Raw genomic sequence first — 16033 nt, 5'->3', positions numbered from 1 at the left:
AAGCAGGGGACAGCAGCCTGCCCCCTGTTGGCTACAAGGGGTAAGATCACTCAACCTTGGGGCTACAGTATTTAAAAAACCAAAAACCATTAAGGGAATGCTTTTTACACACACACACACACACAAAGGTAGGTGGGGCTGGATCAACATCTGCAGCAGACTGATTGTGCACAGTGGTAAATATTAGTTCAGGACTGCAGCTGGGGGGAATTGTTTTAGAGTGTGGCCATGTAAAAACACACACACACACACACACACACACACACACACACACAGCTCCCTGCAAACAGAAAATCAGCACATCAGTCAAAGGGCTGATGTGCTACTTTTATACACACAGTGGAATTTTCTTGACACAGGGAAGTACAGTGGTACCTCAGTTTGCGAACTTAATTTGTTCCAGAAGTCCGTTCTTAAACTGAAAATGTTCCTAAACCGAGGTGCAATTTCCCTAAAGAGGCCTCCTGCCGCCGGTGCCCTTCCACCGATCAGATTATGTTCTTAGACCGAGGTAAAGTTCGCAAACCAGGACACTACTTCCAGTTTTGCGGAGTTCGTAAACAGGACTGTTCTGAAACTGAGGTACCACTATATTGAAAATAGTGTCTCCCCCTCAGCTGCCACATTTTGCCTCACGTGTTCATCGAGGCCGCAATAGCATGAAGGTGTCACGTGAAATATTGGGGACACCTCATGAATACAACTGTGGCCAGAACTGTGCATAGTTTCCTAGCAAAACAGTGGTAAATTATGGGCTACAGCAACCACAAATTCGGTTACCAGGAAACCCAATTCTGGCAACAGATAAAACACAAATAATGGAGACAAGTGAGCCGGGCAGTGAATCATTGCATTGTGGAGGCTTCCAGACAACTCCCTTCCATTTCCACCCTCCATCCCAGGAGTCAGCCAGCCACTCACCCCCCCACCCCCACAAATGTTATAAAGAGAAGGCATGGTATTAATGAAGGTTACAGGCATTACCTTATTGCACATACTTTATTCCACTGAGCATTCAGGGCAAGGGACAAAGTTACTTTATATTATTTATTAGATTTATTTACCACTTTTGATCATGAGATCTCGGGGCAATGAAGCCTTACTATTGCAATGATAGCACACTCTCCTCTTTCCTCCCATCAAGTAGCCAAATTTATCAGCAAATAGCAATTTCTGAATGGCTCCACAGTTAAAAAGAAATAAAGCTCAGACCTGACCTTATATTGTAGACTGCACTAGAAAGTCTTTCAAGAGTCCATTCCACATCAACAATCCTTCTAAATGGAGCTTTTAACCCCAGGCGGCATCTGCATTGAGTTTTAATTGATTTTAACGCATGCACCACAATTGTTTTAAATGGTTTTTATGTACACGTTCTTTTTGTACAGAAAAACATTTTATATGTGCAGTTGCTTTAACTGTTTTGATATATTTAATTGTCATATTTTTTATGATATAAATTGTTTGGGGTACTTCATAGGAAACAATTAATAAATTAAATGAAAAAAATGGTTTGTACAACTAACCTTGCTTTCTTTAAAATTAACCCCAGCATTTCTAGATAGCCTTTACCTAGAAATTTGTAGTTCTTTGACAAAATGGTGGTGGAAGTGTACAGCTGGTATATAAAAGTCTAGATAAACACAGTGGTTCCCCCCCCCATGTTAAAAGTGTGGTGCCTCCTGTAATGACTTCATGGTGAGCCCTGCCACATTTTTTTCTTAAACACATTCCACTAAAAGGTCTTAGACCAGGAGCACAATGGTGACTTTGATAGTCTTTGGAACTAGCATGTGAGCTAGAAGCAAATTTTTTGACAGAAGGAAAACCACCAAATCTGATATTGGGTCAGAATTTTTAAACCCACCCCAAATTTCTAGCCACAAAGGCACACTTGAGAGCAGATGGGTCAGGCCTGGGGAATTTTCAGAAGCCCAAGGGGTTTGTGAGAAAGCATTGTCCCTTGTATAACTGGTACACTTTCACAGCCAGCAAGAAGCAGAATTAAAATCCCCCGGAGCTAGATGTTGCAAAATCCTACCATGCAAAATTTGGCATCTTACATGATGGGCCCAAGTAGACAAGATGTGTTTTTCTTGTTGCAACATTTGGATCCTTCAATCGCACCCGTTTGTTGTTTGGCTTGTGAGATGAAACACTTCTGCCTCCGAAGTAAATGCCAGTAAAGGAGGTTGGTAAAAGGTTAGGGAGAGCAACCCTCGCGTCCCTCTCTTGGAACATTTCCTACTCTCTCCATTGCTGCTTTGGCCGATGACACAGAGGCCCAGCCCCGGCTCATGTGTTTCAGCTGTGCAGGCGCAAAACAGGAGCTGTGAGGTGGCAATGATGAAAGTAACAGCTAGGGCTGCGGTTCCCCTTCTGAAGGGAGAGCTTCCAGCGAGGCTTCCTCCTGCAGCAAGCAGAATGCAGGCTTGCTATTTATAAGCCCTGTTTGGGTTCCTTAATGGCAGAAAGCAGATCAGCATCTACAGGAAGAGGTGGGTGATTTGCAGTAGCTCAGCATGAGTTTTGAACTGGCAAAGTCTTAACGCCAGATGGGGAGTCTTTCTCATAGCCACATTCCCTTCTGGGGGCTATATGCCAGTGGCGGGCAGGGCCAGAGGGAGCAATGCATATCAACCTAAGATTGCCACCCCTTTGGTCAGCTGCATAACCAGCTTCTCTAGGGCACAGTCATTCACGGTCTCCAGAGTGGTGGTTTTTTCCGTCCTGGGAAACAGCAATCCACAGAAACTCGTTTGCCAATTGCTCTGATTCAAGAGTAAAAACAGGAGTTTTCTTGAGGAAAGCACCAGGACCAGGACCAAAACCAAAACCACAACCACACCCCAAAGCCCTACTCGGATTTTGGAGCTTTAAAGCCTGCAGCTGCACCTAGAAAGACATAAAAGGAAGGCTAGGGATAACCCTAAATTTGGCTTTCAGAACCTGATAATTTCAATGCATATTGGTTTGCATATAGAGGACATGAAAGTATACAGACACGGCACCAACTATTAAAATGTTTAGGATATCTTCTGAAACTAGGGTTGCCAGACTCAATAGAGGACAGGACTTCTGTGCCTTTAATTGCCCTGCTCTCTTTGGAGTCTGGAAACCTTAAAGAGAAACCAGCAGACCCTTTGTTTAATTCCCAAGCAAAGGGTCTGCTGGTTTCTCTTTAAGGTTTCCAGACTCAAAAGAGAGCAGGGCAATTGAAGGCACAGAAGTCCTGTCCTCTATTGAGTCTGGGCAAGCCTATCTGAAACGAGGGAGCTTGCACGGAGCTTCACCCTATATGGCTAGGATTCTCCAGCTTTTGGGGGCAGCAGGCTTACTTAGGAACGTGCAAAACTCTTGGGGATCTTTCATCTTGAAAGCACACATGCACACCAATTACATGCAGTGATTATTCTGGAAGTGAAAATATAGAGCAGTAGTTCTCTTATAGTTATGTAGCTATAGCTACATTTTTATGTAACTAGTGAGGCAGAATATAGATGCAGTTTCAGACATAGCTTGTATCAGACTGCATGTCTCTCTTTCAATATGTATCCTTTTAGTAATCTACGTCAATTTCAGTGGGTCTATGCACATTAGGGCTAGCACTGATTTGTCTATCATCCCTGATCATTGACCATGTTGGCAGAGCTGATGAGAAAGTAGAATTACAAGAATGATTGAGTTGGCTCACCCTGCATTAGTTTAGAGACTAGGACTAATAACATGTGTGAGTTGATAGTCTAAATAATATTTGTCTAATTCTAAATTTGTGGGAAGATGTTTACCTCGCCTTGGGAAGAACTAGGCAATCGGACTTGCTGTTCTCTCCCAGTCTACCTGAGAAGCTCAGTGTGTAAAAAAAAAAGCTCACCTAGCTCTTACACACTATTATTATATTTTAGGAACTTTTGCCAGTGTAGCTAATCCAAATTTTACTGCCTGTGTTTTTTTAATGACCTGTATGGAAAATCACATGAACCTGAACTTTGGAGACTTTGTAAGTAAACCATTTTTAGCTTACCAAATGTGGTCTTTTCTATGCCAAGGGAAGAACAAAGCTTTGGAACTCAAGTCACAAGGGCACATTTTAAAGGTCTAAGAGCCTATATTTCCATGCTATATTTGGCTGCATATTTTTCCTCACCAATGAAGAATCACAGGCCCCAAAGAGACCCTTATATATCATCAAATCTCAACCCTGCCAGTTCTATAATAGTGTATGAATGCCACAAAATATGTCAAATACCATAAGGTGCCCTACTGCCCACACTTAAACCTACTGCAGTATGCACTGGCTAGAATATTAAACTAAGACCCAGGAGACCCGGGTACAAATCCCCACTTGGCCATGAAGCCCACGGTGCCCTTGGCAGGTCACCGCTTCTCAGCCTGAAGTGCCTCGCAGGGTTGTTGTGAGGGTGAAATGTAGCAAAAAAAAAAAATCCTTCCAGTAGCACCTTAGAGAACAACTAAGTTTGTCATTGGTATGAGCTTTCGTGTGCATGCACACTTCTTCAGATATTATTGTTCTGGTAGAGCGTGGGTCATGGATTCGAGCCCCACATTGGGGGGGGGGAGAATCTGCATTGCAGGGGGTTGGACTAGATGACCCTTTGGGCCCCAACTCTATGATAGAGTACATCAGTCAGGGAGCAGAATCAGGGACATTCCAAGCAAACGTATTACTTATTACTTACTTACTTATTTATTTTTGAGTGTTTTTAAAGGTATAGCTAACAGACCCCTGGATGGTTCAGTCCAGTCGAATTCGACTTTGGGTATAAAGCCCTTAACAATTTGGGGACCAGTTGAGCTGTGAGATTGTGCCCATGCCATGTGCCCCATACGACCGCTTCAGAATCCGCCCCCAGGTGCCACCTAACACCCCTTCCACGTTTCTAAGGACACAGCCGTTTCATGTGGCAGCATCTACACACTGTGGAACTCCCTGCCTAGTGATTACCAAGCAGGCTGCTGGTACATTCTTTCTTAGTGCTGTTTTTAACGTATTAACCTTTTTTTGTTTTTCTTTTGGTAGAGCACTTAGAGGAGTTTCCCCTGCCACATAACGGAGTCTTGATTTTTATGAAAGGAAGAAATAAGTATAAGCCGACGCGCACAACCCAAAATAAAGGAACTGGCTTTGGGTGAGCGTCTGCGGAAGGAGCAGAGAACAAGTGTTTCCCCTCACTACACCCCACCCGTCTCTTGCACCTTCCTGTTCTGGGACCAGCCAGCTTCTCTCTCGTCTGTTGGGCGCCTTTTGGCCAGCCTGAGAGCGGAGCCCTTCTCTGCACGCATTGAAAGGGGCGAGATGTAAGATAGAATCGAGGGCGTTGCCAGGAAGGAGGCTGGAAGCGGGAGGCGACTGTGCAGTGAGTGGGTGGGTGGATCAGGTGGGTGCGATTTAAGGGAGGTGGGTGCGATTTAAGGGAGGGGACCCCCACTGCACAGGGTCGCTGCTACTGCAAGGATCTCTGGTGAGTGCAAAGAGAAAGGAAGGGGGGGAGGGGGCTTTGCAAGAGAGGGGGGAGTCCAAGATGAGAAGCCCAGGCACGGGTCGGGGGCAGCCAAGCAAAGGTTCCGGATGGGGAGAAAGGAAAGAATGAAAGCCAACTCTTTTTAATGGGGAAAGTGAGAGAAACTTCCTCTCCAGAATTGAATGTAAAGTTTCAAGGAATGAGGTGGTGCGCTGTAGGGGGTCCTCTTCCAACGGAGGCGTCCGGGGGAGGGGAGGGGTGTTAGGGTCCCACTTCCTGGCTCCCACGCGTGGGCTGAGATCCGCCCTGCACTTTTCCAGGGTTTCTACTGCTGCTGTTATCAGGATTTCCAGTGAGGCAGAGTCAATGGGGATCTGCAAAGAGAAAGAGGAGGGAGGGGGCTTTGCAAGAGAGGGGGGAGTCCAGAATGGGAAGCTAGGCACGACTCCACCTTCCTTGCGTGGTGGGGTTCAGGAGGGAGGTGCCCCTCTTTTCAGGGGCGTAGCCAGGATCAAAACTAGGGGGGGGAGCCATGGTCGTTCAGGGGCGGGGCCAAGGCACGGGAGGGGAGGGGCCATGAAGTGGGAATGTGGGCGGGGCTAAAGGGCCAGCGGGCCTGATGATATTGTGGCGGCGGCAGCAGCGGCCACCTTGTGCTTCTGGGGCTGGTAGCGTCGGCGGCTACCCTGCTTGGCTGGAGAGGACGGGAGGGTCGGGCAGGCGAGAGGGGGTGGCAGGGCGGGCGAGGGCGAGGCAAGACATGGCCGCAGCCACGACGGCTCCGAGGCGTTGCTGCATATCAGCATAATATTTCAACCATGGTTCAAGCCCCACCTTAGGAAAAAAATCCTGCATTGCAGGGGGTTGGACTAGATGACCCTTGTGGTCCCTTCCGACTACAATTCTATGATTCTATTGATATATTACCATAGCATATGCATCATTCTGCTTTCTTGAATTGTCCTACTCCTAGGCATAGCATCCAACTCCTAGAGGCCTAGGTGCCTCCCCCCCCCAATTACTGGTAAATACCGTATTTGAAAGAGTCACCCCCCCATGTTGATGGGCTTTCTATGTGGGGCTTATCTGCCCCCCCCCCGTATTTTATTAAGGATGGAAGAGGGAGGGAAGGAAGGAAGGAAGAAATAGAGAGAGAGATAACTCATATTTGTGGGTGTCTCTGGATGACGCTGTGATGCGGGAACTCTGCAGCAAGAGGACAGGAGGGTCGGGCAGGCGAGAGGGGGTGGCAGGGCGGGCGAGGGCGAGGCAAAGCATGGCCGCAGCCACGACGGCTCCGAGGCATTGCTGCATATCAGCATAATATCTCAACCATGGTTCAAGCCCCACCTTAGGAAAAAAATCCTGCATTGCAGGGGGTTGGACTAGATGACCCTTGTGGTCCCTTCCGACTACAATTCTACGATTCTATTGATATATTACCATACCATATGCATCGTTCTGCTTCCCCCCCCCCAATTACTGGTAAATACCGTATTTGAAAGAGTCATCCCCCCATGTTGATGGGCTTTCTATGTGGGGCTTATCTGCCCCCCCCCGTATTTTATTAAGGATGGAAGAGGGAGGGAAGGAAGAAATAGAGAGAGGGATAACTCATATTTGTGGGTGCCTCTGGGTGACGCTGTGATGCTGGAACTCTGCATGTACAGGAGCCTTGTAAGCAGCTTTCTCTCTGCTTGATTTACAGCAGGCACGTCCAACAGGTAGATTGTGATCTACCAGTAGATCACTGGATGTCTGTGGTAGATCACTGGTAGGTCACTGGCACCCCTAAAAAAAAGCTCACCCAAAATTTTCCTCCTCCCTCAAAAAAGTTGAACTATGACCTGAAGCCCTAAACAAAAATGGGCCTCCCTCCCTCCTAAAAGAAGCTCAACAAGTTTGACCTAACCCCCCCCCAAAACAGGGCTTCCCTTCCTTAAAAAAACTCAACAGCTTTGACCTGAACCCCCCAAAAGGGGGTATATCACCCCCAGTTTTAAACTCTGTGAGTAGATCAGAGTCTCTTGGGAGGTGGCCACCCCTGATTTACAGTATACAGATGCCTACAAAACACCACTGCTTTTTATAAACTTCACTGTGTCTGTCAAAGCTACAGCCCCCCCTTTCTTATTCACTTCTTTTTAGCCTTGCAGAGCCACCTTAGTCAAATTGAATCCTCTGAGTCTGCACCCTCATTAAATCGCCAATAGAACTCTTAATGCTCCTGAATGCTCATTAACATCTCTCACTTAAGAACAATAGGGTGAAATGGTCAGCTATCGAATCTTGCCTGGGGATATATACTCCATTGTCTTAACTGCTTAACTACTGGTAGCCACTTTGCTTTATTTATTTGATGTGTTTTTGTTACTGCTGTGCCCCCCCCCCCCCAGGCAAGCGGAGACTTAGCTGCTCTTGCTAAAGCAAAGCCCTTTCCACTTCAGTTTTTGGAGGGGAAAAGTGCTGGTTATGGTCTGTAAAATACATTATTTTTTTGCTTCTAGGGGGGGCAGCTGCCCCCTCCTGCCCCCCTGCCTACGCCCATGCCTCTTTTACTGTGGAAGCAGTGGGTGGTGGCCCCCACGCATGCAGAGCAGGGGCGTACCCAGGATCAAAACTACGGGGGGGGAGGCATGGTCGTTCAGGGGCGGGGCCAAGGCATGGGAGTGGCCACGAAGTGGGAACGTGGGCAGGGCTACAGGGCCAGCGAGCCCGACGACATTGCGGCGGCGGCCACCTTGTGCTTCTGTGGCTGGCAGCATCGGCGGCTACCCTGCTTGGCTGGAGAGGATGGGAGGGTCGGGCAGGCGAGAGGGGGTGGCAGGGCGGGCGAGGCGAGACAAGGCACGTCCGCAGTCATGACGGCTCCAAGGTGTTGCTGCATACCAGCATAATATTTCAACCATGTCGTGGGTTCAAGCCCCACCTTGGGAAAAAATTCCTGCATTGCAGGGGGTTGGACTAGATGACCCTTGTGGTCCCTTCCGACTACAATTCTATGATTCTATTGATATACCGTGTTTCTCATATTTTAAGACATGTCTTATATTAATTTTAACTCAAGAAAATAAGCCTATGGCTTATTTTCGGGGGTGTCTTATTTTTTGCTGAGCCCCGACTGAGCGGGAACCAGCAAAGGCAGCAGCCTGCTGCCGACTTGGAGCTCGAGCCGGCAAAGGCAGCAGTGCATGCTCCGTTGGGGCTCGGCAAAACTACCCCGCTCCGCCCCCCCATTGGCTACTTGTTGCGTGTCTGTTTTACTGATTAACTTTTACCGTAGTAAATAACAGCTCTCAGCCTTCCTGACGTGTTCGGAGTGGGGGGAGGACTTCACCGCCCCATGGACCTAGTACCCCCCAGGGGGGAAAAACCAACGGAGGAGTTTTCCCCTCACAGAAAAGGGCGGGAAAGAAGAGACTTCCCCCCCTCACATTATCCGCCCCCCCCCTCTGCTCGACTCGCCTGAATTATCCAGAAGAGGTTGTTGGCCTCCGCTCCGGGCGCCGGGTCAGAAGAGAAGGAGCGAGGCTGGCGCCGCAACTGCTCGGGCCCCAAAGAAGGGCTGTGCCTTTCTTGAATGACAGCGAGGGCAGCCGCCAAGAGCCCGGCAGCTAAGCGCAGCATTTTCCACCAGCTCGCTGTCATCCACGCGAGCGCAAACTTCCGCCGGTCCCTGCTGGGGCGAAGCGCGGCTGGGAAAGCCGTCCGCTTCAGCTTCGGCCCACTTGAAGGGTAGGGCAAAGCGCGCGCTTTGCGGAGCCCCGACTGGCGGGAACCAGGAAAAGCAGCAGCCCGCCGCCGGCAGGAACTCCAACAGAGCGCGCGCTTTGCCGAGCTCCAAGCCGGCAGCGGGCTGCTGCCTTTGCTGTTTCCCACTCAGTCAGGGCTCGGCAAAGCGTGCGCTTTGCGGAGCCCCGACTGAGTGGGAAACAGCAAAAGCAGCAGCCCGCCGCCGGCTTGGAGCTCGGCAAAGCGCGCGCTCTGTTGGAGCTCCAAGCCGGTGGCGGGCTGCTGCTTTTGCTGGTTCCCGCTCAGTCAGGGCTCGGCAAAGCGCGCGCTTTGCGGAGCCCTGACTGGCGGGAACCAGCAAAGGCAGCAGCCCGCCGCCGGCTTGGAGCTCGGCAAAGCGCGCGCTCTGTTGGAGTTCCTGCCGGCGGCGGGCTGCTGCTTTTCCTGGTTCCCGCCAGTCGGGGCTCCGCAAAGCGCGAGCTCTGTTGGAGTTCCTGCCGGCGGCAGGCTGCTGCTTTTGCTGGTTCCCGCCAGTCGGGGCTCCGCAAAGCGCGCGCTTTGCCCTACCCTTCAAGTGGGCCGAGGCTGAAGCGGACGGCTTTCCCAGCCCCGCTTCGCCCCAGCAGTGAATAAACCATTTTTACGTGTATACCATCAGTCGGGGCTCCGCAAAGCGCGCGCTTCTGCCCTTGCCGAGTCCCTCTGGGTCGGGACTTGGCGCGGCGTGCCCTGCCATACCGTACCAGCATGTCTTATTTTCGGGGTATGCCTTATATTTCGCCAGGTCTTGAAAATCCTGCCATGCCTTATTTTTTAGGGATGCCTTAAAATATGAGAAACACGGTATTACAAACAAGAGGACTGTACAGGAGCCTTGTAAGCAGCTTTATCTCTGCTTGATTTACAGCAGGCACGTCCAACAGGTAGATGTCTGTGGTAGATCACTGCTAGATCACTGGCACCCCTAAAAAAAGCTCACCCAAAATTTTCCTCCTCCCTAAAAAAAGCTGAACTATGACCTGAAGCCCTAAACAAAAATGGGCCTCCCTTCCTCCTAAAAGAAGCTCAACAAGTTTGACCTAAACCCCCCAAACAGGGCTTCCCTTCCTTAAAAAAACTCAACAGCTTTGACCTGAACCCCCAAAAGAGGGTAGATCACTCCCAGTTTTTAACTCTGTGAGTAGATCAGAGTCTCTTGGGAGTTGACCACCCCTGATTTACAGTATACAGATGCAGGAGGAGGGGCAGACTGGAACACCACTGCTTTTTATGAACATCACTGTGTCTATCAAAGCTACAGCTCTCCCTTTTTCTTATTCACTTCATTTTAGCCTTGCAGAGCCACCTCAGTCAAATTGAATCCTCTGCACCCTCATTAAATCGTCAGTAGAACTCTTAATGCGATCCCTGAATGCTCATTAACAACTCCCACTGAAGAACAATAGGGTGAAGTGGTGAGCTATCAAATCTTGCCTGAAAGGGGATATCTGCTCCATTGTCTTAACTGCTTAACTACCGGTAGTCACTTTGCTTTATTTATTTGATGTGTTTTTGTTACAGCTGTGTTTCCCCCCCACACACACAGCAAGCGGAGACCAAGCGGCTCTCGCTAAAGCAAAGCACGTCTCGTCTCCCGTTTGCCCTTTTCCACTTCAGTTTTTGGAGGGGAAAAGTGCTGGTTATGGTCTGTAAAATATGTTAATTTTTTGCTTTGGGGGGGGGGAGCTGCCCCCGTCTGCCTCCCCGGGTACGCCTATGATGCAGAGCCATCCCCTCTAGCCGGAAAATCCCTGCAGGGACAGAGATTTCCCCTCCTGCACATAAAAAGAGGAGGAATATGCCGACAGGGCCTGCCCAAAACATTTCGGCCCCGTTCTTGCCACCCGCCCCCTGTTTAGTGAGTTGGAGGTGATGTTGTGGAGGAAATGTTGCTTTCTCTGGAAAAAGAATAAAAGCAGACTTCTAAACACAACTCCAGGCCACGCCACTCAGAAACCCCCACACAACAAAAGAGACAAAAACCAGGTTGCAGTGTTTGGTGCCCTCTGGAAATTTCAAGAGGTCACTAGTTCTTAGCACTCCGATTCCGATAATCGGGGATCATTGTGTGAGCTCTGCATTGCTCCCACCCTGCCTGCCCAATGCACATAGTTACGTCCTCAGCTATTAGGTTCAAATCCCAGCTTCCCCAGAAAGCTCCCATGGTCTCCTTGAGACAATTGCAACCTCCCATCTTAACCTACCTCGCAGGATTGTTGTGGAGGAAAAATGTGTGAGGGAAGGGACCATGCACAGCCTCCTCAACAGATCAATGGAATGAAAGGGAATTATTGCTATAAGCCAGCTGTAGCCCCTGTCAGGGGGAAAAGGCAGGATGTGTACATCAAAATGATGATGATGATGGAAATTGCAAAATCCTTGCAAGAGCTCTGAGACTCCCTTCTTCCTCCCTCCCAGGAATCTAAAGCTGTTTTAGCATCACTACAAACCTAGCAAGGATGGAAGAAGGAAGATGGACGGTTGACCTGGTCCCTCTGTATCCTGCGTCCCTCCCCACAACTTCTGACCGGTCTCTCCCAGGAACCTCAGAGAGATCTAGTGAGTACCAGGAGGGAGAAGGAAAACTCCCTGGTGAGTGGAAAGGACGGATTGGGGAGGAAGTTGCCTGCGTGCGTAACCAAAACATGTTGGTATCTGAAGAAGTGTGCCTGCACACAAAAGCTTATACCAAAAACAATGTTGGTCTCTAAGGTGCTACTGGACTATATATATATATATATATATATATATATATATATATATATATATCAGAAGATGTTTATCAGCCTTCAAGTGACCCTCAGATATTTGGTTGGTTTCTACTGCAAAATATGAATAAAAGAAAGCAGTTTTTAACATGATGAAGAGCTTTCCAAATTTTCCATGTTGGTGAAAGTTTTTACTCATGCCTCATTTTACGACACAGTAATTCAGTTTTCCTAGCAAACTGTGACACTCATCTTGGAAGGCTCAGACGTAATGCATAGTTAATCTCTGGACCTCCCTCCCCAGGAGATCCCTCCCCTTCTCGAAGGGGAGAAACCATTTGAATTAATGGAGTGTGGAAAGTGCTTCAGTCAGTTTACAAACGTTACTCACACAGGGGAGAAGCCATTTGAGGGTGTGGAGTGCGGCAAGAGCTTCACTAATAATTGGTACCTTTGAACACACCAGCGAGTGTTGTTATAATCTGACAGAATTTCCTTTCCTAAAAACTTAAGACAGGAAGAGGTGGAAAGTCTGTTAAAATAAGAGATGTGCTATATGGGCTTGTGTGTTTGGTACCTTTATTCTCTAACTTGAAAGCCTAACAAGATTTTCTTTCCCTCGCCATGCAGGTGATGGAGAAGACAGTTGGAACTCTAGAGCGCCACCTGTAGTTTCATTGGGAGTAAAGAAGAAATCTTTTAAATGTGTGGAATGTGGATTTTGCTTCCGTCATCGTTCACACCTGAGGGTGCATCAACGGATTCACAGAGGAGAGAAGCCTTTTGAATGTATGGAATGTGGAAAATGTTTTAGGCAGAAGGCACACCTTACTTCGCACCAACGAACTCACACTGGGGAGAAGCCATTTAAATGTATGGAGTGTGGAAAGAGCTTCAGTCATAACAGCACACTTACTTTACATCAGCGAACTCACACAGGTGAAAAACCATTTAAATGTATGGAGTGTGGAAAGAGCTTTAATCAGAGTGGACACCTTACTTTACATCATCGGACTCACACAGGGGAGAAACCATTTAAATGTATGGAGTGTGGAAAGAGCTTCAGTCATAACAGCACACTTACTTTACATCATCGGACTCACACAGGGGAGAAACCATTTAAATGTATGGTGTGTGGAAATACTTTCAGTACTGGTTCAACGCTTAATATTCACCATCGAATCCACAAAGGAGAAAAACCATATGAATGTATAGAATGTGGAAAGAGCTTCACTTATAGGGCAGATTGCAGAAGACACGAACGAACTCACACAGGGGAGAAACCATTTAAATGTATGGAGTGTGGAAAGAGCTTTAATCGGAGTGGACACCTTACTCAACATCATCGGACTCACACAGGGGAGAAACCATTTAAATGTATGGTGTGTGGAAATACTTTCAGTACTGGTTCAACGCTTGATATTCACCATCGAATCCACACAGGAGAAAAACCATATGAATGTATAGAATGTGGAAAGAGCTTCACTTATAGGGCAGCTTGCAGAAGACACGAACGAACTCACACAGGGGAGAAACCATTTAAATGTATGGAGTGTGGAAAGAGCTTTAATCAGAGTGGACACCTTACTCAACATCATCAAACTCACACAAGGGAGAAACCATTTAAATGTATGGAGTGTGGAAAGGGCTTCAGGGATGGCTCAGGACTTACTAAACATCTACAAACTCATAAAGGGGAAATTCAAGTTTAAATGTATGGAGTTTGTGTGGTGTTCTGGTGTTTGTATGCAAATTTGTAGGCACATGTATTAAACTAGTGCACAAGAGGTCATGCTAGATAATATGGGGAGGGTGTGAATTTGGAGTCTTGGTGGTGTGTGAGCTGAGTTTTGATGCCCCCTTTTCACTGCCCAAATGATGGGCCTATCTTGTCCTTTCAATCGGCATCACTGTTGAGATACAACAAGTGCTCACTACCTGAACTTTGCATAATCCTTTGAATACCATTTTTATAATATGATTTCCCAGCTGAATGAAAAGGTTTCTGTATTAAAAAAATCATTTGGTGTTTTAAAACTCATCGGCTGCATTTTCCATACCACTGGAACACTGACCATCCCCTGTGCTACTAATCAGTGAGCTTTGAATTCAATATACCATGATTAGACCATTTTAAAGAGCTACAGTACCCTGCTTTAGCTCATAATCTGTTTGACCTCTTCTCCTCCTGCCTACCCTTTATTCAAATAAAGTTTCAGAGTTTGATGATTGGAGTGTGTGTGATTGTCAGCCTCATTTATTTGGTATCCCCCTGGGCTTAGGTTGCCTTGGGTTTCACGGTCTTGGGAGTTCCAAGTCCACAAGAGGTAAAGTCAGGAATTTCCTTTCTTTTGGGGGGAGAAGGTGCGAACGGGAGGGAGATGGTTTTAGCCTCTGCATAAATGCAAAGGGATTGGCTGGAGGCATAAGGGGTGCTGCTCCCAGACCGCCACATCTGGCCATGTTTTGTTCACCCCACTTCCCACCATTTTTTCTGGGGCTGTCAGTGACCCTCAAGTGCTTGTTGACAGAACCTACTCAGCAGGAAAGCACTGCAGGGCTGTTATTCAGTGTTGGGGCCAGGAAGGGCGGAGAAGGGACTTCACTGAGCATCCCCTCTTCTCTACAAAGCGTATCCCAAATGATGCCCCCAGAACTGGGCCATCCAAGAGGCAAGTTGTTTTAACCACTTTGGGTGGCAGGATCTACAGGAGAAGCAGATCCCAATATGAATCTTTATTCCCCTCCCCCTTTGTTCCTGATGTAGATCTTCACTCACCCCTTCTTCCTTGGTGGGGAGGGGAGTTGCCAGTTTGTGCATTGTCTCAGGTGCCCAAGTGTTTTGGGAACAGCCCTGGGTTCCCCCCCCCCATGGTGATGTTGGGCAGAACACTTCCGAGTTTTGTCAAGTTTTAATTGTTCTAGCCCCATGGTTTTCAACTGGTGAGTTGCGGCTCCTTGGGGAAACTTCAGGAATGTTCAGGGGAGCCAAAGTGGGCATCTTCCCTCCCCATCCCTTTATTTACTTGCTGCCCATGTCTTCCTGCATCTCTGTCTCCTCCTCCTCCTTCTCACTGCCTTTGCCCTTCCCCTTGGGAGTCTTTCCCTCACCCCTTCCTTCTGAATTTGCATCAGCCACTAGCTAAAGGAATAGAATAAAACACAAAGCACTGAGGAGAGAGCCAAATGCTTAGCTCTGCAAAGTACGTTCCAGGGAAGTTGACATCAATACAAATGCCAGAATTAATACACAATCCTCTGGCCGCAGATAAAACATGGGAAGCAATAGGATTTCTTTTGATTAAAAATTAATTGTGTGAGGTCTCACCCACCAACTTCTCTGCCTCTCTTAGCTTTCCCAAGTCCGTCACCTTGGCATCAAAGGAATGAACTTGCTCCCAGAGCCAGGAGCTAATTGCATCTCGGACACACGCCTGACTTCTGTCCAAGGGGGAGATGTTACAAACAGTGCAAAACACTGGAAAGCCCCAACACATTTTACCTGCAGAACTGTTTTGTAGTTTGACATTTCTCAAAAATCCACATCAAATGCCTAGATATAGCTGTGATTTTTCAGTTCTGCTTGTATTAAGAGGCATAGACTGAAAAGATTCCATGGTCGTGTCTCTCAATGATACAAAACTTATGAATACAAATGTGGGGAACAGAAACACTTCAGGGCCTATAGCTTTAGATTTGGGGGTGCAGAAAGATAAAGGCAGGGTTCTGCCCCACCTTATCTGAGTAACCAGCCTTCCCTGACTTTAAGTAAACCATTGGCATTTCCCCCAAACATGGGTAAATATTTGCACTTATTTTTATTATCTATGCAGGTCAGCCTTCAAAATTTATTTGAAAGCTTTTTTTTATATATATAAAAAAGGCAAAGGACATGCAGCCCATCTTACTGGTTGCTCCCAAATATGGCTTATTCAAAGGTATCTGTGACTTTTGGGCTACAAAAGGCATAAATCAACATAATGGTCAATTCTGGGCAGGGGGTGTAGATGTAGAAGTAGTAGTAGTGTTTGGTTTTGATATTCTGCTTTATCACTACCCTAAGGAGTCTCA

General features: G+C 47.6%; 1 protein-coding gene across 10 annotated transcripts; it reads left to right on the top strand.

Moving 5' to 3' along the window:
* Positions 1–2342: 2342 nt before the first annotated feature.
* Positions 2343–14201, top strand: LOC118076006 (uncharacterized). 10 transcript variants are annotated; one of them, XM_088659196.1, is made up of 4 exons: positions 5398–5483; positions 10547–10669; positions 11673–11813; positions 12593–14201. In XM_088659196.1, the coding sequence occupies exons 3-4, from the start codon at positions 11714–11716 to the stop codon at positions 13672–13674; spliced, it is 1182 nt and encodes a 393-aa protein (XP_088515322.1). In that variant the 5' UTR covers positions 5398–5483; positions 10547–10669; positions 11673–11713; the 3' UTR covers positions 13675–14201. The 10 variants fall into 10 exon arrangements, with proteins under 10 accessions (XP_088515321.1, XP_088515323.1, XP_088515318.1 ...); XM_088659191.1 differs by having other exon boundaries at positions 5413–5483; positions 11673–11846; XM_088659195.1 differs by lacking the exons at positions 5398–5483; positions 10547–10669 and adding an exon at positions 2343–2498 and having other exon boundaries at positions 11673–11846.
* Positions 14202–16033: the final 1832 nt, after the last annotated feature.

This window comes from Zootoca vivipara, chromosome 16 (assembly GCF_965207765.1).
Source record: "Zootoca vivipara chromosome 16, rZooViv2.hap1.1, whole genome shotgun sequence".
NCBI classification, from domain to species: Eukaryota; Metazoa; Chordata; class Lepidosauria; order Squamata; family Lacertidae; genus Zootoca; species Zootoca vivipara.
The sequence above is the reverse complement of the archived record's forward strand: the minus strand, read 5'-3'. Positions and strand labels throughout refer to the sequence as shown.